The 24,228-nt window shown below is 39.1% G+C and overlaps 2 protein-coding genes across 2 annotated transcripts in view; both read right to left on the reverse strand.

Annotated features, from left to right (window-relative positions):
* The window catches only part of LOC117953436 (NACHT, LRR and PYD domains-containing protein 12-like), a 14,389-nt gene extending 12,763 nt beyond the window's left edge, over positions 1-1,626 (reverse strand). Inside the window, exon 1 of the mRNA XM_034886450.1 lies at positions 1,381-1,626. The gene's annotated coding sequence lies outside the window, so the exon portion shown is untranslated. The remainder of the gene's footprint in view (positions 1-1,380) is intronic.
* A 2,579-nt stretch (positions 1,627-4,205) lies between these two features.
* On the reverse strand, positions 4,206-21,702 carry LOC117951456 (C-type mannose receptor 2-like). The gene is made up of 13 exons (XM_034883156.1): positions 21,467-21,702; positions 19,669-19,770; positions 19,351-19,578; positions 18,069-18,211; positions 17,356-17,456; positions 16,808-16,952; positions 13,028-13,272; positions 10,129-10,244; positions 8,585-8,668; positions 6,690-6,761; positions 5,264-5,406; positions 4,940-5,040; positions 4,206-4,449 (listed from the first exon to the last, which is right to left on the reverse strand). Exons 1-13 carry the CDS (start codon positions 21,600-21,602, stop codon positions 4,302-4,304), a joined length of 1,764 nt encoding a protein of 587 aa, XP_034739047.1. The 5' UTR covers positions 21,603-21,702; the 3' UTR covers positions 4,206-4,301.
* Between the last annotated feature and the right edge of the window lie 2,526 nt (positions 21,703-24,228).

The raw sequence follows: 24,228 nt of genomic DNA on the forward strand, positions 1-24,228 counted from the left end.
AAGCCATTAACATCACTACCTTGGAGCTTTTCAGCCATAGAGTCCGCCCTAATTTCTTTCTCGTGTTTGTTGACATAACGTAGTGCATATTTATAACTTGCATTAGTACGCTTTTTTAGTTCCAAGACTGGCCCCTCTCTCGGCCTGCCTGCCTGAACCCAAGCCTCAAATGCAGCCTTCGCTTCAGCATGATAAACTGCCACATATCTATTCCACCCTGGCTTGATGATCTTTCTTTTATAAGGATAGATAAATAATGGCCTGCTGGCCTCATACACAGAACCCACAATACGTTCATACGTAGTACAAAGGTCATCATGGTGAGAACTAATGTTACAATTTACATCAGAACACAAAATGGCATCCTTGGGCAGATATATATTGCTCAAAAGTACATCAGATCTACTGCAGTATGAGCACAGTTGTTCATTAGTTACCTTAGACCAATCCAGTTTAGCCTTACGGGCCCCATTAGCCTCCTGAGACATCTCAGGAAGGCTAGCACAGTCAAGTGACATGGTAAAAGGAATGTGATCAGACATGGATGCCTCATACACAATCTCTATAGAACTTAGGCTAGAATGAGCATAAGATGTACTGATGCAGTGATCAAGCCATGATGTGGTGTGCCAGGCCTCACTTATATAAGAGTAGCTATCTGCAGGTAGGAGCATTTGGCTCAGCCATGTTGCCCAGCCAGCCCTCTTGTGTTTTGGGTTCTACAAAGTACGTAAAAGAGACAACTTTAACTCCTACACTCTATCTTAGTGTACAAGTCAATGCATCTCACTGTCAGATAACTACATCAGTATTTGCAAACATTAACCTTTTCACTTTATTATCATCCTGGTCAGCAGAATTTCCACAGAATTGTAACATTAACCCTACTATACATTTCAAATTTAGCCTTTTTCAGAATTGTGAAGTTACAATTAGTTTGATGGGTTAGCTAAATATAAACTTCGTGGTAGACATAAAGCAGAAACCGTAAACTGATGCATTGAGGTAACTCCCAATCACAGGATTTTCCTGGTTCTATTTAGACCTAATGCTATAGGTTAGCCTTGTTATCTGTAGGCTATTATGTAATAACACATAGCAAATTCCACTTTAATAACAACAATGTTTTAAGTTTTACGTTACGGCCTTTCCCGATAACTGCTTTTACCTAATTTAGGACACAACTTGCGTAGCTAACTAGCAAGACCTCAAACCAAAAAGAAAACCAAAAAGAAAGTTCAAACCATTAGCTAACACCGATAACGTAGCTAAGCTAGCTAGCTGAGTGTTAAAGCTAGTGTTGTAACGTTTACGTTAGCTGCTGATGGCATTACGATATATTTATTAATCTCCGTGTAACGTTAAAATAAGGCTACTTACCAAGACAAACGTGTACATTACATAACCCCTCCTTTAACGTTGAAGAAACGGAGACAAGACAGTGGCGTTAGTTAATGTGTGAAAAAGTCGGGGCGAGGGGGGGAATCACAGTAGGATCCGTGTAACACTTTAAATACGTTAAAGTGTAGCTACAACTCCAAAGAGTCCTGTCCTGAAACGTTTTCTCAAGGCTCACGTTTCCGAGCTGTAAAGAAGCGACATTCTTTGAATATTCGTTAGGGAACTCATCCCTGAATGGCTAGTACATGTTGCCTGCTTTGATTGGGTTGGTTAGGTTTACGCAAGAGGAGGGTTATAATCAGGCAAGAGGAGTGGGATTGGTTACAGTTAGAGTAAGAATGTTAGGGTGAGCCAATCAGGGATGAGTCTTCGCCTACCATCATCTTTCAGTCAATAGTCGATGACCGGCACTGGAAACAACAGTTCTGTCAACTGTCAAGCTAAGCGTTTAATCTGCTAACTGTTTCAGCTGGACTTGTAGGCTGTTATATTGTTGGGGAATTTAATTTATGATAAAACATTGTAATTCATAAACTACATGTGTTTTGTGTAAATAAATTTAAATTTGTAAAATAACTAGTAGCCTAACTACAGCTGTCAGATTGAAGTAGTGGAGTTACAAGTACCATATATCTCTCTGAAATGTAGTGGAGTAAAAGTGGAAAGTGGCATGAAATGAAAAGACTCAAGTAAAGTATCCACTACTGTAGGCCAAATAGGTAAAAGTGGTCACCTAATTACACATTTGACATGTTTCACACCACCAGCCCTCCGTTTCCTGACGATGTGAGATATCACATCATCATATCCTATCCTATAAAACATATATTTTGGAAGTAAGAGTTCCTCTGTTCAGATTGATACATTTCAAAATCACATTATGCAGAGTTGAATGGCTTCGTGGTGCATGATGTTGAAGGCTGAAGTATTTTGGCGTTTTTCCACTGTGTGGTATCTACTCGACTCGCCTCAACTTTACTCGTCTTTTTTGGTTTTCCATTACAAAAAAAAGTCCCTGGAACTTTTGCATTGAGTACTTTAACTTTTAATACAAGGTACATTTCCCTGATGATACTTACATACAGTATGTTTACTTAAGTGAAAATTTCAATGCAGGACTTGCAGAGTATTTTTACAGTGGTATTAGTACTTCTCCGTAAGTAAAGGATCGGAATACTTACTGTTGGCCTATACCCTGTAAGCTACAGCTGCATGATGGGGATTTCCATTGTGGTTAGTGCTGTAGTAAAATCTCTTGAATGTGAAACCTAAAAACTGTCTGTCTGTAGACTGAAGATAAACATGGTCAGAAGCTGTCACACAAGTTAATAAAGGGAAATCATTTTAAGGTAAAAGTCCATGAAAACTGTCCATGCATTTTTATTTGAATAGGAAACTTAATATTTAAGACTGTTTTCCAATACCAAACTCCTGCAAGTGTACCATCCCACATCTTAACCTCAATCCTTAATGGATTATTTGTTCATTTCAGTCACTTCTTAAGCACAAGTAAAATAATTTAACAATCCATTGATTGTGCCAGAGGCTAGATTAGATTTTATTGGGATTTGTCTTCTCCCCTGACATCATGCCAAGCAATCATCTCACTCATATTAAAAGTTAAAGGGTTCATTATTAGATGTGGACAGGAAAAATGTGTGTAAATGAATCAGTCATCCGTTGTTTAATCATCAGGCAGTGTACAGAGCATCAACATCTTCATCATACTTCTAGCTCAATTTAATTTACATTATACATTATTATTATTATACATTGCTTTCACTTTTCAGTGACATTGTAAATATAAATAGCCATCCTTATTATTTATTAAATACAACCTTTAAGCAGCTCTTTCAAAAGATAATGTCTGCGTGATCTGTAATAAAAGGGGCCCTGTGGTCTTGTAACCAAACAAAAGTTATGTTTACACACCAAAAATATCATTAGATCTAACAAATGTGTGGAGTACATTTTCTTCATTATATAACATTTGCAAAGCAGATTTTTCTTAAAAGTTTGAAACCTGCAATGTTGGCATTCATGTGTTACTAGCAACTACTGTGCTTCTTCTCTGCCTTTGTTGGCAGTTTTATTTATCTGTGCATGTGTGCCCTTATGCGTGTTAAAAATAAAAATAAAAACATCTCCATAGCCCTATAGAAGTCAAAACTCTACAGATTACCTCTAAGTCATTACATCATTCCTCTATCCAAAAACTAGTCTTGCATAGCCAGACTTTCCTCCCCAGCGCTGCTAAAGCTTCATTTTGTACACAGTATGCAACTTGTGTCAGTGGAATGTGGATAATTCAGGAAGCTAAAGTATTGTGCTTGTATAACTAACATTAGCTTACTAACAGCTAACTTTTCCTCTCTGGTAGACAATAGGTGCTAAATAATAATTGAATAAAATGCTTAAATGTTATGTTTTTAGCTAGCTAAAGGCAATTTGTTGAGTTGTTTTTCCACTGGTGGGGGCTGGACTTAAATGCGCTCTGTCTCTGTGGTAGGATGGAGGTCGGCCGTAGCAGGACGTGACTGGCCATTGTTCATAAAAGAGACAAACCAATCATGTGATATCTGTCTGTGAGCCGGTCAGCCAAAGATCAAGGATGTGAATGACTGGTGTTCACATGAAAGACACACAAGTGGGCCAATCACATCATATCCCTTCTCTCTACGGACCAATCAAAAAGCAACCACAAAAAAGCGTTCAACCAGCGTGCAGCACATGCCGCCCCCATCCATAGACCGGCCCACGAGGAAATCTCAAGTTTCCAACTGTGAGTGTTGTGTTTAAAAGGTTAGGAATAAATGACCTATTGTTGTGGGATATGTGAATATGTGCATCCTGATTAAACCTGAATTTAATTTTAGTTGTTCAGGCTTTTATATGCTGTGTTATAAATCTATCATCTTCTCACAGATCCAGAAGTTTTGATCAGTACATGGTATATCATTCCAGCTGTTCTCCCTTTCAAGAAACCTTGTTTCTACACAGTCTTCATCTCTGCCTCCAAAACCATTTGGCTCCCCAGGGCTCCAGAAGCTGAAACCAAAAAACAAATAATTCCTTAACAAAGACTATACAAGTTGCATGTGATGGACAGGTTTAAGTAGTAAAATGAAAATGTTCCCTGTGATTCATTATAGATTGATTAATTCATCTAACAGAAAAATCTAAAAGAGGCTTTACAGATCCCATATTATGCTCATTTTCAGCTTTATACTATATATACGAAAGGAAGTGGAACCTCGTGGATGTAGACTAGGTTGCTGCCAGAAAAGGTTTCCATAATTAAACGTTCAAAAACCCACATACAGTACCTGCATTCACCCTCTGTCTCACCCTCTGTCCTGACGGCTCATTTAAAGGCACTGTTTTGTAGATTAAGCAAATTAATACTTTCACAGCATTTATGTAGCACCTGGACCTGCTTTACAACCCAAAAGGTCATGAAAACCTCACTCTCTACAACATGGGACCTTTAAGGCCTTTAGAGGTTCAGCATTTATGTATTGTGAATAAATGTGTGAACCTTTGGGTCAGCAGAGTGTCATCCACCCATTTCCACGTCCCGTTGGCTCTTTTTGGGGTCAGTCCAATCCATGAGACCTTATTAAATTGTCGTGTGAAATCCTTGTTGGCAGAGAAAAACAGAATTCAAAAATCAATGGAAATGGAACTGATTTGAATTCACCCCACACCAGGTGAACAGACATTCATTATGTGTTTCACTCTTTTTTTTTGTCTCTCTCAACAGTACAAATACACACAAACACACGTACACACACACAATATATATCTATATATAGATATATATGTATATATGTGTGTATGCATCACACATTAAGACACACACCTGCTCTGGTTTGCTGTTGATGATCACAAGGTCTGCGTCTCTCTGCAGACAGTCAGCTCTGCCCTCTTGCCAGGATGACTGCCTGGTAGAAAAGTAATAGAAACTGCGACGGAAATACACCCATCCTTGTTGCGAAAAGCGATCTGTTATGTATAACCACAAAAAGGACCTTAATATCTCAGAAATGAACATTGATGAATTACAATGAATTGACCAGTTTTTAAAAGGGATTTTAAATTGATTCATTTTAAATTGAATGCAAATGATGCATTCAATCTGGCACAAAATGCACTTTAAACTTGATCAAAGTGAAAAAACAACCGGATTGTAAAGGTCAGGGGATTTGAAGGTCCCATAATATGCAAATGTTCAGGTTCATACTTGTATTTTGGGTGTTGCTAGAACATGTTTTCATACCTTAATATAAAATATAAAAACACATTATTTTTCTCATACTGTCTGTCTGAATATACTTGTATTCCCCCTCTGTCTAAAACGCTCCATTTAAGTGCCTCTCTAGATTTTGAATTTTTCAAGTCAGTCCTAAAACATTTTGTAATTTACGTTTTTATATGCACTGTAGCTACCTGTAGTACACAGCATGACCTGTGTACTACTAGAACAAATACAGACTATCATTGGCCTTTAATCAATTAGTAGTGTTTTAAAGACAGAAATTGCAGGTTACTTTTTTGCTGCATAACGACAATCACTATATTTGACTACAACATCCCTAAAGGCATGTTTGGGTGTATTTACATCCATATGGGGATTATACTCAGGTGTCCACTTGAATATAAATTATGTGAAAATGTACCCTAGGTCATGCAGGACCCTGTACACACCTGAGGGTACAATTTTACATGTAAAATGTGAATATTTCAATGGATACTCCAAATATACACAAGACCTAGCCTGTTATAAAATATGTGTGGAGCTAATTCTCTGCTTTGATAGGACAGGCGCTCACTCTGACACTCTGTCCTTTGAAGACAGTACTTGGGATAGCAGCATTGTCTTTTTTTGACAAAGTTGGATTGCTTTTGGGAACTTCTACTGTCCAGCCTACTTTTAGTTTAAACATAGAGTCCGTTTCAGCCCCCCTTCCTTTCCCCTTCTCACACGGCTTTGGCTGGATTCAGCAAACAGGGGCTGAATTTTTTCTTATAAAAAAGAACAGTACAGAGTTTCTGAATACAGACTGTGTGCATTTATCTGTGAATTGAGCATTTATAATAATACCACTAATAATAATAATGTTTAGAAAAGTCACAAGTTCACTAATGTATCTGCTCATAAAACGTATTACTCCTGTACAATCAAATACAACTCTTCTGCTGTAAAATCTACTTTTATGACGCCTATGTTCCGTTTTTTTAACGGTCGTGGAGGTGGCTCATTATTGGTATGACGCAATCATACTTACCAAAGGTAATGAGTTTGCTCCTCAGGTTTGTGCAGTTGAACGCTGTGTCGGGTGTCTTACTGTAAAAGCTGTCTGAAAGAGCAGAAACACTTCATTGAAAAATCATGTGTAAAAAATAACATTACATTTGGCCCACATGCACTTGTGGCAATTTGGTGTTTAAAGGTCCCCTGACATGGTGTTTTTGACATTCCTTATGACCTAAAGATTCCAGACTGGCCCACCTGAGCTTTCAATTTCTCAAAGGCAGAGCAGGACACCCCGGGCTCGGTTTACACCTAACGCCATTTCCAGCCGCTAGGGGACTATAGGCAGGCTGGGGGAACAAATATTAATGTTAAAAAAAACTCATAAAGGGAAATCTTCATGCCTTTGGACCTTTAACACACGGGCAGGAGGAGATTGGGGAACCAAACGGTGAAGCAAGTCTGTAAAGTATGTGTAATTTACTGACAACTGGAAAATAAGCATGCATAGGACTACAGATGGAAAATTGTGACTTGGGCAAAGTAACGGGAAAGTCCCATCGCTTTCTTACTTTATCTGGAAGTATTGTGTTTCCTTTCTGGCGCAATTATGCCACTTGATTGCTCCTGATTTCACACTTTCCCAAACTTGTGTAACCCAGTATCACTGAGGTGTTGCTATGTCATTATTCATCAAGTGAGCCCTGATGAATTTATATAGTAATAAATAGAAACCCATCAGAGAGAAAGGGTCATGACTTGTATTATTCAACCAGATTTCTTTAAAATGTCTTAAGATACAGCACATTTTAAAAGAAAAGTCTAGGGAAACAGAACAAAAGTTTAGACCCTGAAATGATGCCCCCCCCCCTGGTGTAACCTCCCCATTGAAGTTTTTTTTTGCTGGTCCAGTGCAGCTCAACTGGCCCAGGCCGTTCATGCCTGGGACCAATGGAATCAGACAACACCTATGACAGAAGTGTTCACTAAACGATAGACCATAAATAATGCTCAGAATGCCGTGGTAGTTAAAGTTAAGAAGTTTGAGTAAACATACTGCAAGACTTAACTAGGTAGTCTTATGCATAAGGTTCAGATTTTCTTCAAGACTAACTATCTCGCCCTAACGCTAACAAAGTCTCTCCAGCAGTCTGACTGCTCCTATGACATCTGAAAAAATTTAATAAATAATTGGGAAATGCAAATTTGTGGGCACAATGTATTTATTTTTCCCACATGTCCCATCTGGGGCTCCGTAATAGTGTCCTCTTCTTATTCTTTCTCAAGTTCCTCTTGCACCTGTCCAACGCAATGTCTCGCACCTGCACCCAGTCCAGGCATCCTGTTTCTAATTGCAGCAACGTGAAAAGTCTCCACACTTCGTCTTTCCCTAGCATTTCTAGGCAGGAGAAACACAAAGTCATCTATTCTAAACCTGTGAACCTTTTTTGACCTATTGGTCTTTATAAGGCCTTTTAACTATGGCACTTCTAATTAGAAGTCATTTCCAGTATTTACGGCCATTTCATACAAAGACATTTCAAAGTGGTATAACATTTTCCTTCACCATCCACTGGGCTAGAGTGCTGTCAATCTGACAGTTGTGATTTCCATCGGGTCAGAGTGCTGTCACTTGGCTTCCTCTTCTGTCAATCTTCCCGGCCCTTGTCACATGACCAATTTTTCAAAATTCCTACACCATGGAACCAGCACAGGAATTGTTTTTTTTCATTAAAAGGGCGGGTTGAGCTTACAGAAAATGTGTATTGTATTTGGATATACTATTTGTTTTAAAATATAAACAAGTTAAATAAAAAATGAATGTTTTATGTAGAATTGTGTTGATCTATCCTTTCCAATTTTCCTAAATTTCTAAGCAGATTGTCTATGCTCCTCTGTCTGAACAAGCAGAGTGGAAAAAACACTCACAGAGATGCAGCGAAATGTTGACAGCAACTTGTAGGACACACAGCAGTCCAAAGCTCACAGCAACCAGTCTGTACAGTTTTCCACCTGTATGCAAAAATCAGACAGAAATATGCACACATGATAAGGTCCCGGGGTACTCGTCCAGGAAGCAGGTTTTCTGTTATCTGGACAACTTTGCTCTGTTGGCCTTTTGGGAGGACTCTATGTGATCCAGTGACCTGGTGTGTGGGTTTATGAAATGTGTGGATGTGTAGACCATCTCTGAAAAGCAGTATTTATAGTCAAAGTAAACCATGTCATTCAAACAGAATAAAACAAGAAATGCGAATGGCCTTCAGTGTAAATTACTTAATACACTGACTTCACATAAAAGCAGACCAATAATATTTTTACATGCGAACTTACAAATTGTAAAAGGGATAACTGATTGAGTCTCAAATTATAAATACCTGGGTTTATTACTAGAAGACAAGCTATCTTTTAAAACTATAGTGCGTAGTTTCTGTCGCCCCCATGAGGAATTCTAAGTTATGACAACAAAACAGTCGGGGCATCCACATGATACAAGCCTTCCGGGATCGTGCAAGCGCCCCCACCCCCCATCCTCCATGCAGTTAGCCAAGAAGGACAAAACATGATGAGGACTCTTCAGAAGAGGTTGTTATCTTCACTCAGGTTTCTGTGTGCAAAAGTCGCTGGTCGACACTAGTTTTTGAACACAGCCATACTGAGAAATCCAGAGAGAGCTGTGTGGAGCTGATAGTCTTAATTAGCTTTGTAGCAACTCATGTGGCAATGGCTTGAATGTAGAGCTGGGCGATATGGTAAAAAATCATGACCAAATACATCATTGTCTATGGTGATGTTATAGGGTTGACTATTGGGGCCTTCACAAAATATTAACACAATAGGAGTCATAATAAGTAATCACCAATAATGTACTGTGGATACGATGACTTAGTGGCCAAAGGCAAACAATAAAAAGTTAGAAGAGTCTGGTAAGTTCAGAAAATTACATCACTTATTGTATGCAGCCTTTATTACCAGGAAAAGACAACAATATCAATAATTTAAGACGACATCTTGTCTCATTAAGTATATCAATGTCTATATAATATCGATATATTGCCCAGCCCTACTTGAATGTAATGAATGTTAACAATAACAAAGAGATACACGACAAAGCTTTAACATCACATTGAGTGTCTTGGAAAAAAACTCTGGTTGAGGTTTGGTTTCTTTTATCCAAAGGATGACACTAATCAAACAACATTTTAAAATCTGTTGCTTGCTTTTTTAATGTAAAACTCTTTGTGCAACCTTGTAAAGAAGATTCTAAATCTCAGTGGGATTATTCCTGGTAAAGTAAAGGTTAAACACACAAACCAACATGGAAAAATTTATTCTTCCGTGTTTTAAATATTTTTTTTTTTTACAGTTTTTCTTGAGACTCTAAAATATACAATACATCAAATTTGAATTTAAAAGTGTATCCATATTGCTTGTTATGATAAAAGTTAACATGTTAGGGTTCTCAGTCTCACCAGACCATGCAGCAGTCGCTCCCCCGTCCTGGCCAACACTCCTGGCCGATGGTTCAGGTAGATTTACATAATCAGTGATCTCCGATTGCTCTCCATGGACAAACCTTGCCATGTTTTACCAACTGACTGAACAGTCACAGATGTGATAGTGAGTTACCAGTTTTTCTCAAAAGGACACTGATGTGTAATCCACTTCTTCTTTTACATTTGTCTCTTTGCCAACATCCTCATTTTCCCCTGACTGAGACAACTTTCCCATTTGAAACAAGATACTTTACATAATTCTCCTTGAGGGGAATTTGTAGGCCTCCATTGACACGAGAGCTGAAGAAGTAAATCTCCATATATGGGCGCCCGCTCTACCAACTGACCCATCCGGGAGCCCCAATTCTTCTTCTTGTTTTTAATTATGAATGAACTTCTACAGATAAACTGAGCAGAAACAATCCTTTCACCCTGTTTCGTCAATGTTTGATTCTTTAATTTGTTTTCCTTAAACAAACTGTTTGTTGTAAAAAGCCAATTAAAAAGCTACGAAAAGATAAGCAGTACACCTTGCAATAGCACTACCACATTGACTGCTGCTGTATTTCAATCAGGAGAGACATGTTTGCAGATATGCAAATAAGGTTGATTGTACAGCATTATAAATGTAAAAAAAAGAAAAAAAAGTCTTTGGCAATTAGACTCCATCGCTATATGAATATTTCGTATACACATTTAGAGAGGTAGAAAACCGTCATAACCCCCCCAATGGAGTCTAGACACGTGGCGATGACAAAGGAGCCCGAAGACCAGACCGAAGGAGGCTCCGGACCGGTCAGAGTAGATGACTGGAGGTGGAAGGGGGGGGGGGTTGGAGGGTAGCACTCTTTGCCCGTAGTGACAGCTGATAGCAAAGGGAGAAACAGGGAGAAACAGCTTTATAAAAGCAGGGTTGTGACTCTGTGATTGGCCCCTGAATTTTGTGTACGATTCTGATTGGTTTAGCAGGAAGGTGAACGCCGCCAACAGCTGATTCAAGTTAGATGGAGCATTGATTAAGAGTTAGGTCTTCCTGAAAGAATTGGAGATAACATACATGACTTTTAAGCCAGTTTGCTTCCTGGAGGCTGGGAAAACTAAGGTCTTTCCCCCAGGAAATGCGGGATACTTGGGCTTGTTCTAATACAAACCACAATCTTTGTCTTAAACTTAACCAGTCATGTTGGTGCCTAAAACTTAACTCTCAATAAAAACAAGTCAACTAGACATGCATGTCGCACTGTTGCTTGCTCTGGAGGAGACTACTAGAACTGTTGGGTCCTTGTAAATTCTGGAGTGTGGTCTATCTGTATAGTGTCTTGAGATAATTCTTGTTATGAATTGATACTATAAATAAAATTCAATTGAATTGAATTGAATATAGAGCGTAGAATAGATCATGCAACACTTACAACAATACTAACTACATACATTATACACTTACATTACATTTCAGTTCCTATATTCAGTTCTCCTTCTTTCTGTCAAGTCCTCTTTTCTTCAATCCATTATTGAACAAGATAATATTATGGCTCTGTTTGATTTCACTGTTCTGTCCATTCCAGAAAGTCACCCTACAAATTGAAATGCACACGCTTTTAAGAATAGTCGCACAAGAGGTTTTTTAAACAGAAATGTACCTCTTAGATGATGTCCCTTTTGTCTTTCCTTAAACCATATTTGTATGTTATCTGGTCAATTTGACAATATCCCAAAATTCCAATGATTGTGAATTGAAAAGGAGATGACTGCTTTGCTCATAATACCCCACAGGATTTATTATCCGGATGGTTCTTTTTTTTAAATCTTTGTAAGGTGCTCTGGTAGGTATTTCCCCAAATTTCCACACAATAGAACATATGTGACAAAATAATTATTCAGTAAATATGTCATAGTGAGCGTGTTGGGATTTGGGGTTCAAAATGTATCTTTTACTGAACATTCCAATGCTCCTGGCCATCTAAGAGCACAGATATTTAATGAGGGTCTTCCATCACAGCTTATGGTCAAGTACGACACTCAGAAACCGGTTTTCACAGACGCTTTCAATTTTTTTCATTATGGAAAACCAAATCTGTTTTTAATATGCAATTTCCACAAAAGTTTGTTTAAATTTAAAGGTAACTTATTCCAATGTATCCAAGTTTTAGATTAGATTAGATTAGATTCAACTTTATTGTCATCACACATGTACAGGTACAATGCAACGAAATACAGTTTAGAGAGTTTAGAGAGCCTCCGAGCCGCAGCTAGTGAAAGCGCTGCCACATGCACTCTGAAAAGGATTTATGCAGACAGCAGGATAATACAAGACATAACATAATGCACAAGACTACATACATGAAGGAATATTTGGTGTATGGTGTCTGTGGATGTGAGTGTGTGTGAGACACAAACTGTGTGGGTTGTTGAAAAACAGCTCAGTTCAGTCCGGCCTTGACTATGAGTGTGTGTGCGTGTGTGTGTGAAATGTAAGACAGACAGACTGCGCTGTGCAAAACAGCTCAGTTCAGCCCGGCCTTGAACATGGATTCGAGTTGGAAACACAAGAAAGAAAGAAAGAAACGAGGCAGTCAGACGGATGTGGGGTTGGATCGGGGGGGTGTATGGTGTGTGTGTGTGGGAGAATGAGTTGTGTGTGTAAATGTTTGCCGTCAGACTGTCTGTATTGGTAAAAGTTCAGTCCATCGGCGTGACCTTGGAGAGATAAGCCAGTGCAAGGGACAAGATAGAATGTCAGCTGCAAATTATTTTCCCGCTCGGGCAGAAGGGGGGGGGGGGGGGTCTGGGAAATAGTTGATTAATTTCAATCCAAATTTAGGGTGACTTGATGGAATTTGTACGAATCAATGTCCATCACTCAATTGTTACCGACCTCAGCGTCATACGAGCATCCGTATCACGCAGTGATTGCTGCAGTCCATCTACCTTCTCTGCCAGTCCGGTGGTTACACGAAGCAACTCTACCGACTGGGCCCTGTTGGTGTCAATCCCCTTCTGCGCTTCCACGGTCCGGTCTGAGATGTTGCGAGACAGTTCACAGGACTGGTCAGCCCTCAGATGTAAAACCTTCATCCTCTCAATCATTCCATGTAGGCACTCTTTAAGTTCCCCAGACAGCTGGTGGGTAAATTTAGTGGCGGCTGTCTTACCAATTTTCCGATAGATCAGCGAGACCCCAATTAATTTGTTCATTCTCAAGATGTGCTGTAAGTCATCACTGTAGCATAAGGGGAGACAAAACCACTGACTGGGCCAACCACTGACCACTGAGGAATGCCACAGCAAATACTACACATCAAAAGGCTACATGTGCAATTCCTGCTGCATTACTCTCTAATTTTAATACTGCAAATGAGTACAGTGTATTAAAAAATAAATTTCATCTGGCACAGTGACGCTTAAACCCTCCATTATTCAAATGATCACCAATAGATTATACAAGAGAAATATAGGACAAATAAAATGACATTACATTAGTCATTAAATAAAAACACAGCAACATGTGGCTTTGTTCAGAATAGTGAACTGCAGAGGGGCTGCTTAAGTGATGATAGCAGCTCTTTTGATCCATTTAGACACAGACCAATATATCAGCAACAGACACAACAATATATGTTATGTTGAAATTCAAAATGTCATCACTGCTGAGGTGATGACTCCAAATGTCCCGTAAGCTGGGACCAGTATCTTGATACAAAGCAGAAGTGTGTCACAACAAAGTAAAATTGCTTTTTCAGATAGTAACTTTAGATGATGGTTATCAGTTATGCTTAAGCAGTTGCAAAACGTTTTTTGTCAGGCATATTATCTCTTACACCAGTGCTTATCCTCTCCTCCATCTTTCTCCTGCAAGAATCACATATTATAACCAAGATAAGGAGATTGAAGTATTGTTTACAATACATGCAGTAGGGTGATCCTACTGTCTCCCTTTGAGCTAAGGAGTCCCTGACCTAAAAAGCATTACAGACCCCTGTTGTAATGTATTGTGTGTCTAGTGAGGACCCCGGGAAGAGTAGCTGACTGCTAGGGCATCGGCTAATGGGGCTCCTTTCAATAAAGAAAAAAAACACTAGAAAACGGGGAAAGTACCTGAATATTTTGAAGGGCTCCTATGACTATATACAGTATATGTGTGTGTGTAAATACATATATGTGTAAACAAATGTGTGTGTGTGTGTGTGTGTAGTAATGGGTCTTAAAAGAGGAAACACACTTTAATGATCAGAGGCGATCAGAAGGATGCAGCAAATCAATGTAGAGGATTAAGTAAATGAGCGACCAAGACGTGAGGGGACACACAGTCGGAAGTCATATCTAAGAGGTGATAAGACACATTATTTTATTGCATTATGTGGCCTATTGTTTAGTAAAATCGGTTCATAGCTGTCTCTGGTAAGAACATATGTAGGAAAGAGGAACAAAATGTATATGAGTTGAGTATTTGTGACAATTCTGACTTTAAACTCAAAACTCAACTACATTTTTATTTTAAACGTCTGGCCCTAATCCTCTTTCACAGACGTCCATGTTAACTGTTCAGTATATTATCAACGCCACAACCTTTGTACAACCTCAACCAAGTGTTTTATTGCATCATTTACATGACAACACACATGGCTCAGGAAGTTTTGTGATGTACATAAGTTGTTACATAATGGTAACAGTCTTGTGATATACATAAGTTGTTACATAATAGTAACAGTAATCCTGTCTTGCCCCATTAGACCCAGTGTAGTGGTCAACAATTTATTTTGGGGTAAAATCAGAGATGATGGCCATCAAAAAATGAGTTGTAATAAAACGTAACTATCCATTAAGGCAAAAATTAGCAAGCTATCGATTGCTGGTTAGTTTGGTTAGTTAACTTGATAAGCTTACTAAAAGTTAACACAGCCCCCTCTAATTAATCTAATATTTGTCTTTAAACACATCTTACTATTGATTGACTATTGATCCAGCAGAGGGAACTCTTTACGCCTGTCTTAATGTATGGATCCTGATAGCCAAACTTTATGTTATGTTTATCTAAAATGCAGACTCTTTATTGGTGGTCCATGTATATTGATTTTGCAGAGAGAAGACTCTGGAGAGAGAAAACTCTCTGCTGCTTTCTCTCAGCTTTGGGTTGCTATACATCATACAATCCATTCTCAATGTTTACGCCTGACATGTGAGTATGGTTTCTTGCCATTGTGTAACTTCAAATTTCCGTCAGAATGGATTCCCAAATTTCCTGTCAAACAAAACTTAACAAATATTTTATTTAAATAAAATAAAAAAGTATTTAAATGTAACTTTTCTTCTCTATATAATATCAGTGTATTAATGTAAGAAATCAACCCACTCGAACCTGGAGAAGGAGGGGAACAGGCTGAAGAAGAATCTGAGGGTTAGACATAGCTGGCTAACAGTACGTCAGATCAACAAGATTTTTGCCAGCTTTTGAGAGGTGTCGAGCCGAGCTGCCCTCTGCTCATTTGCATAAAGCAACTTGACGCCCTGCTTCTCCAAAGTCCCTGCAACGCTAACACATTGCTGCCCTCATAGAAATGAATGGGAAGCGTTGACAATGGACACTTACCCTTAGGCTTACGATTTTATGTTTAGTCATCGTGTGGTCACAGCAGTTTGGTCTCAATTTTTTAGACATTTGCAACCTTGCCATCTGTTGGTGGGGGTATTGGGGGATCAAGTCCCAGAATGTTTAGATGAGGTGATGTTAAATCATGGAAAGGGCATGAGGCTTCTGGCTATTATTTTATGCTTATGCAGAACCTGGATAATGGAGCCGGGACAGGCCACAAAAAGACACAGGAAAGGGATCTAATTATTAATAGGATGAACAGGAGTTACCCCAAGTGAAGATGTTTAAGTACCTTGGGGTCTTGTTCGCGAGTGAGGGGACCATGGAGCGTGAGATTGGTCGGAGAATCGGAGCAGCCGGTACGGTATTACATTCCGTTTATCACACCATTGTGACGAAAAGAGAGCTGAGCCAGAAGGCAAAGCTCTCAATCCACCGGTCAGTGTTTGTTCCTACCCTCACCTATGGTCATGAAGGCTGGGTCATGACCCAAAGAACGAGATCCAGGGTAAAAGCGGCCGAAATGGGTTTCCTCAGGAGGGTGGCTGGCGCCCCCTTAGAGATAGGATGAGAAGCTCAGTCATCCGAGAGGAGCTCGGAGTAGAGCCGCTGCTCCTTCGCGTCGAAAGGAGCCAGTTGAGGTGGTTCGGGCATCTGGTAAGGATGCCTCCTGGGAACGCCTCGGGATCCCCCAGTCAGAGATGGTTGATGTGGCTCGGGAAAGGGAAGTTTGGGGCCCCCTACTGGAGCTGCTGCCCCCGCGACCCGATACGGGATAAGCGGTCGAAGATGGATGGATGGATGAAAAGGGGTGGGACAGAATCTGTGGGAATCTTGAAAATATTTCACGCAATGTGAGGGTGTGCCTCATTTAGTTCAAGATTATGTATCACTGTTATTGGACTCCCTCCAGAATGTTTAGAATTGGTCTGAAAGAACCACCAAATTGCTGCAAATGTTAGACAGAGGACAGCACATCAGTTTATGTCCAGTTTATGTCCTGTGATAAGGTCCAAGAATACATGATAACCTACAGTATGTCTTGAAGGTTTGGATACTGAGTTATAGAGTCAATGTCATCTCACAAATCCAGAATTTTTCAACATTACACAGGTCATCATTCCAGCTGTTTAAAAAAAAAGAGTTGGATATTTCAGCACATTCTTCGTCTCTTGACATATGCCCATTTGGTTCAGAAGGCATCCAGTAGCTGTAAACCAAAACAAGATTTTTTTTTTTATTAAACATTTTATAGACAGCAAATTCAATTTCAACCCAACATCAACTCAAAATGGTTCCTTCAATTAAGAAAATAAAAATGTAAGGTCTAATCATGTGTGCGATTTGAGTAGGAGAAGCTAAACATCGAGTGGGTGTGTATCAGTAAAATATCTACTTAAATTTGATGATTAACTCTTGAGATGCATCGTCTTGTTTTCAATGGGATCCTAAAACGTTGTAATGGCTAGAGAGGTTGGTGGGTTGATAACACCCAAGTGAACACAATGTTTAACTGTTGTAATTGTTAAACTACGTATAATTATGGAAGGAAGCTGAATAAAGTGAGTGAGTGAGAAAGTGGGCGTCAACAGAAAATGATTTATGTGTAAAACCTTTGAGTGAGCAGAGTTCCATCCACCCATGTCCATCTCCCCTCTGTCTCTTTATCAGTCAGTCCAATCCACAGGTGCTTTGGGAACCGTCCAATGAATTCCTTATTGACATGGAAGAGAAACAGAGAAAAAGAAAAAGACATCAACAAAACTATCGAGTATAGCAACGACTTCCACTTCCGGAACTGCTCCGGTGCCTCATTTCGGCCGGATGTCCGTCACCTTCCGCTTACTTTGATTTGTAATTTTAAACTGCTTATCCTCTGCAGGGTGAATCCAGACAGCTAGCTAGACTATCTGTCCAATCAGAGTTTTCTGTTACATGACTATTGAACCTACACATGTTCCACCAAAACAAGTTCCTTCCTGAGGCTATGTGCAGAGGCAACGTGGTTCCATCCGGAGAGAACATCAGGATTGGTTTAAAGAAATGCCAATGAACCAGAGCAGGTTTTTCTCCATTGCCAGAATGCTGTGTGGACTAGCCAGACTAGTTGCTGTATTAAAAACTTGAACTTGAACAGCGCTGTGGAGGAAGGTCTGAAAATGCAGGACAACATAACAGTTTCATTCTGCCTGAAAATGACAATAATTCCGTTTTTTGGGTATTTCTCTCGCTACATCTCTCAAACACAGATCCACACACATTCTCTCTCTGGCATTGCCCCCCCCCCCCCCTCCCATTCGCACGCACACACAGACACACACGTTACCTGTTCTTCTCTGCTGTTGATGATCACCAGGTCTGCTCCTTTTTGCACACAGTCATCTCTGCTTCCTTGCCAGGATTTCTTCTTGGAAGAAAAGTGGTAGAAACTACCGCTGAAATGCATCCATTCTTGTTTGTTACTCAGATCTGTTTCAAAATGGAAAAATAATCTTGGTTGGTATGGATTGAAATGTTTTCTAGAGTTATAAGTGTATTAGAGCAGACAATACAATAAAGTTGCCTTGACCGCTAAATAATACAACACCCATGAGCCTCGACCACTAATTGCTACAGTACCCATTGTCCACAGTCACTGCTGCCAGGGAGAAGAAGCCCGTCAGAAGCACAAATCAAAACCAATTCAAATGGCTTTGATGTTAAATTTGTGAAAACACATTGCCAAAGTTGCTGAATTAAAAACCTTACCTTGAATCCAAAAGGGAAATAATTAAGCTGCAGTTTCAGTTTTCTCTACACGGAAATCTTTAGCTTTTATCTGCTGTTAGCAGCACACACCACTGAATTTCTAAGCTCTGAGATTGGATTCTTTCTGTCTTTAATTTGATTTTACACATCAAAGTCTGTTGACAGATCTTGGTGAGTAGTCAATTGCATATGAAAATAGGTGTATACTTTTGTTTTTTCTCGCTCTAGATGGAGCTGCGCGAAATTTGATAAATTGCCTCATTTGATGTCACTTAAGTGAGAGTTGGTTGGGACTGAAGACTACAAGTTTGGAAGTGAAAGAATGTATTTCACGATGGACAGAACGACATGTTCCCACTTCTTCCGACTGAAACCAAAATATCCCGATCCCAAATATCATCTTGTAACTTTGGAGTCCGAGTCTATGCGGTGGTGGTTGGGCGGTGGAGCTGTGGTATCTTAGTCCCGCCCATAGACAAGGCCGACCAATCATGATTTAAAACACAAAATTAGCAGAACATTTTTAACTTGAACAAACATTAGTGTGATAACAACTACATAAAATGACAGAAACCCTCTTTGGCAACAATCCCATCCGCTATGGAGGGACAGATGGAGGGGGGCAGGGTTTATGATCTACGCCACGGCCAGCAACCAGGGGGAGATCCAGATGTTTTGGCTTCCCTTATATACAGTATGTGCATCTGCCACTGAGCTTAATTGTACTAGCATAAGACATCTGAAACCCTGACTGAACGGCGGTCGAGTCGGTAAATCATCCAGAAGATTAGGTGATGGTTAAATTACTAAATTAGGCCCGCTAGATTTAAAAAAAACAAAACAATAAAAGTTATATTTACCTTGAAGCTTTTTACGAAGATCAGTTATCTCTTTGGCCATGTCTTCAACTCTTTTTTGGAACTGGTATCTTTCTTGATTCAGGTTGTTGTAACTGGTCTGTAACTGGTCTCTTTCTTCAGTCAGGTTGGTGTACCTGGTCTGTAACTGATCTCTTTCTTGAGTCAGGTTGGTACAACTGTTGTGTAACAGGGCCATCTTCATTTCCCATTCCGAGTTGCCTTTGGTGACTGTGTGAAACATAATCAATGAAATCAAGAAACACCATCACCCAGCACCACCTGCTTAGTGTTTAATCAACATGCTAACATAGCACTCACATAGGCGAACCACAGTTATGAGTCCAGTCAGAAGGAGAAGACACAGCACACACAGACACACCACAGCAGCTCTGCAGGAGCTCTTCTTCACATCTTCAGCACCTGAAGAGATAAGTCAGTATTTCTCATGTGTTTGTTCCGCAGTTCCCATTCCTTTGACATTCCCATATCAGCCTCAGCTGTACTTTGTGTTTCATGCTAAATAGCAAGTTTTGGCATGCTAACACATTAAACTAAGAAGTATGGAAAGCATTATACCTTAGCAACTCACACTGGTATCTCATTTTAAGCATATTTGCATGCTGACAATAGCATTTAGCACAAAGCACTGCCACATAGCTTTTTTAGGGTAGACACATTTGATCTCACAGCCATGGGCGTAATTTAACAGTTGGGGGAGGGGACAGTAAACAAAGTTCTAGAGCAATCTTTGAAGGGGACACACATAATTTAACTTACTTGTATATAGGATATGTGTAGTTGTAGAAGTAGGCTGGCAATGCTATTTGGTTCACTAAACAACTTTAAACAACAGTGATTATTTCTCTATTATAAATGACGCTGACCTGAGAACTGATACCCATAGTAAGCTAGCTAAGCAGCTAGCCAGCTGGCCGACCCCTTAATCAGTCAAATTTAATAACTTAATTTTTCATTTACACGCTCATGGCACAGCGTGGGAAAGCCTGTACTCTCGCCAGAGAAGTGACTTTGTTTGGCTTGTTTTCTGTATGAGCCGAACATTAGCACCATTTAACAGCCAAATGCTGGTAAAGAATGCAAGTGGTTGGTAGGTTTACTTTTGATTGCAGCATGAAATTTGACAAACATATCAGTAATGTTGTTGAAATAAGCTTTTTCTGCTGGCTAAAGTTAAGCCTCTTCTGAGCAGGCACGACCTAGAAAAGGCTATTAATGCTTTTATTAGTTCAAGGTTGGACTACTGTAACGCTCTCTATGTTGAACCAGACGTCCATCTCACGTATTAACCTTGTGCAAAACCCTGCTTCTCGCTTTTTAACAAAAACTTCTAGAGATGCACACATCACCCCCGTACTCTAAACCCTGCATTGTCTCCCTGTGCGTTTTAGAATAGATTTTAAGATGTTATTGTTTGTTTTTAAGGCTTTAAATGGTCTCGCCCCAGAATATTTGTCTGAAATTTGAACTTTGCAGGAGCACAACCAGTCATTGAGTTCTTCAAATCAGTGAGTTTTAGAAGTCCCAAGGCCCAGGCATAAACGGTGGGGGGGGGGTGAGGCTTTTGCAGTTGCTGCCCCTAGACTCTGGAACAAGTTACCCCCTGATAGTCGCACCATTACAGAGGTTGCTCTTTTTAGGTCCAAACTCAAAACATATATATACATATATATGTTAAGTCTGACTTTTAATCCGCAGCAGTGGTGTGACAATTTCACTCTTTCTTTTCTGTTCTTTTACTGTATTCTATGTTCACTCTTTCTATTGTATGATGTGTTTAATCTTGGTTTCTAATGTTTAGCACTTTGGTAACCTGCTGGTTGCTGTAAAGTGCTATATAAATAAATATTGATTGATTTGCTTCACTCACTAGCCCAAAAAAGACATGATAGTCTATTGGGTGGCTGGTAAAAACTGAACATTTATTAGGATACACGGAACAGTATTGTTCCGTGATGGTAGTCTTTGTTTAAGAAAATATGATCTTTTATGTTTTGTGTATTAGGAAATATGATCTTTTATGTATTTGTGTATAAAGAATGTCCACACATTCGCATGAGCTTGCAGTCAAGATCCTATTATTGCAAGTGTTCCTTACCTGAGAGTGCAGGTCTAGTTCTGTTTGGCTCCAGACTTTCATAAATATTTTCCGTGCTTTTTGCCAAACTCTTTCTTTTGCCAGAGTAACCAAATGGTCCCTCTTCATTGACATAGACATCCATCTGTTGATCCATGATGTTCAGCTGTATTGTCTGAAGAGTTTGGTCCTCAATGTCCCTATGTCTTTAGAGTGAGTGCGCCAAAAGTGATGACAAATTAGTATTGCAAACTGTACTCAGACAAAGTAACATGTGATTCTCTGCTTAACAGGAAACTGCTTGTGGGATGAATTATTTTAGGTGACCACTTTTACCAGTTTGGCCTTGCAGCTGCATGATGGTGATTCCCATTCAGTTTCGAGATATGCAGCTAAATATTTTAAACCATCACTCTGTATGTAACTTTAATGTCACATTAACATACATGTTGCAAAATTCATTCTCTGCATCTGCAATCATGAGTGTCTTGATCATGACACCGACTGGAGAACCTAGTGCATGTTTTTTAATGGTGGGGGGAAACCGGAGCACCCGGAGGAAACCCACGCAAACATGGGAAGAACATGCTAACTCCACGCAGAAAGGCCCAAAACGACCTCTCTATATATATATAGGTTTATTATTATAGAACCGCCACTCTTATGCTTGATCTTGGGGTAATTGTTGGATCTTTGTAAATTATAGTGTGGTCTAGGCCTACTCTGTCTGTAAAGTGTCTGTTGAATCTGTTACAAATTTAATTCTTAAAGGTTTTTTCAAAAATGTCACTGTGCCACATGTATGTTTTAACATTAAAAGATGATTTACAAACAGTACATTTTATTTATATATTATATAATTGTTATATAACAATTATAGGCTATTTTAATAATTTAGTATTCTATGCAGTAAAAGGTAAGTATAAAGGATTCAAGCCACCCTACACTTTATTGCAGGCCCAGTTTAATGTGCAAATTATAGATATAGATATGTGCAACTTATAGAACTTATAGATTACGCTGTATGTAGTGGGGGGTCCCTGATCCGTCTCTCTTAAAGTTCAGGGGGATTGAAAAAAGTTGAAGACTCCTGCTCTAAAGCACATCAATGTAGTAAACATGAAATTAACATAAATTAATTCATAATATATATCATAGGTTTGGTGAGTGTACGGACAGCATTGCTTAATTCCCGATATACGGTAAACCGTACCAAAGGGCTGGTGATATGGATCGCACCATCTCTTGTACTATGTGGCGTACAATGCTATGATTTTACGTCTGAACGAAGGCTGTAACAAATTTAGTTGTTTTGAATTGCACCTGGTTAGATCAACTTAACACTTAGTAATAGAGGAGCATCCTTATAGGCTTAATGCTTAGTATGTCTCAGTCGGGTTTAGGGATTTCATTTGTAATTTGCATGCTAAATACTTTGAATAAGAAGTTGCACTAAGAAGACTTTACTTTAAATAATTTGTCTCACTCTTATTGACTTCCTCATCCAACATAGCACTTTTAAATCTTTCTGAATTTTACTTTGGTACACAAACAATGACTTCATGTGCTCAGTAAGGAAGCCCTTCATTTTGCCTTAGCTAAAACTCTTTAAATGAACCCAAGTTAAAGAAAGACTCAGTAAGAGGCAGTATAGTGTAGGAGTTCACTACAGATTTATAATATTTTGTGTTTAAACTGTTAGAACCTGCTTAACTCACTTATAGTTCCAGGATGCGTTTCAGCTTGTTGAAACATATCAAATTACACAATACTCTATTGTAAATATGTAAGTTTCTTGTTTAGGCCAGTTTGAAATGGCTTTAATCAAAGAAGAAAGAAAGAAGCATTCCTGATACTTCTAGAAGTGGCTCCAAGGGAGGCAGCTCTGAGAGGAGGCTCTTTCAGGAATACATTGAAGGAAATTGTGCTATTTAAATAACCTTTAAGTATTTTGAACTAAAGAATACATACGACTAATGATCCTAAAGTAATATACATGTACAACATAGAGAGGGAGAAGGCCGTATTGCCCTGTATATGCCAGAAAGTATGTGTAAGGGTTATTACTGCAAGAGAGAGACGAAGAGCATCTCAGCACCAGGAGCAACATTACTCAGGAATGTAGGAGAATACAGGCAGACAGCTGTTTCACTTAGCAACTCTTATAAGGACTCCCAATTATTTTTGTTACTATTATTATTATTATTGACCAGTCAGGAACAAGCAAAGTTTAGTCTGCTGTATCTCAGAGTTTGGCTCCTACGAGCCTATAAGTAGTTGAGTTACTCATAGCAGGCTGAACCAAAGAAGAAAACCCACAGCAACAAGTAGTTCATTTGACTTTATACATTAAACCACAAAAAGGTCCACAAATATTCCCTTACCACTTTATGTTTAGACCCCTGTAGTAGGTTGGGATAAAACCGATAAATCATGTTAAATTTCTTTTGTATGTTTGTGGATAGTTGTTTATTTCTAGGCTGTTGTGTGTGGATTAAATCTTGGAGATCAAGTAAAATCCTGTTGTTCCTGTGCTGCCAGGGTAATATTGTTACACAAAGAAATATAATAATATGCCTATGAAATTACACTTTGTCTTTGAAATAATGTAGCAAAATAGTATTATGTCAGAGTCAGCAATTAACCTCGTGTGGAGATGATTATATATATATATTTCCACTGTCAGTTTTTTAGCTATCCATAAAAAATAGTAGAAACAGTGTTGTTTTAAACTGACTTTTCAGAAATTCTGGCATAAATTCACGTCCACTACTGAGTCCAGT

Source organism: Etheostoma cragini, chromosome 2, assembly GCF_013103735.1.
Source record: "Etheostoma cragini isolate CJK2018 chromosome 2, CSU_Ecrag_1.0, whole genome shotgun sequence".
In the NCBI taxonomy this organism is placed as follows: domain Eukaryota; kingdom Metazoa; phylum Chordata; class Actinopteri; order Perciformes; family Percidae; genus Etheostoma; species Etheostoma cragini.

Coding starts and splice junctions, on each gene's coding strand:
- LOC117951456 (XM_034883156.1), bottom strand. CDS start 21,602: ATGGATCAACAGATGGATGTCTATGTCAATGAAGAGGGACCATTTGGT. Junction 19,579..19,668: donor CATAACTGTGGTTCGCCTAT/GTGAGTGCTATG, acceptor TGTTTCACACAG/TCACCAAAGGCAACTCGGAA. Junction 13,273..16,807: donor GTGAGATGACATTGACTCTA/TAACTCAGTATC, acceptor TTTACCCACCAG/CTGTCTGGGGAACTTAAAGA.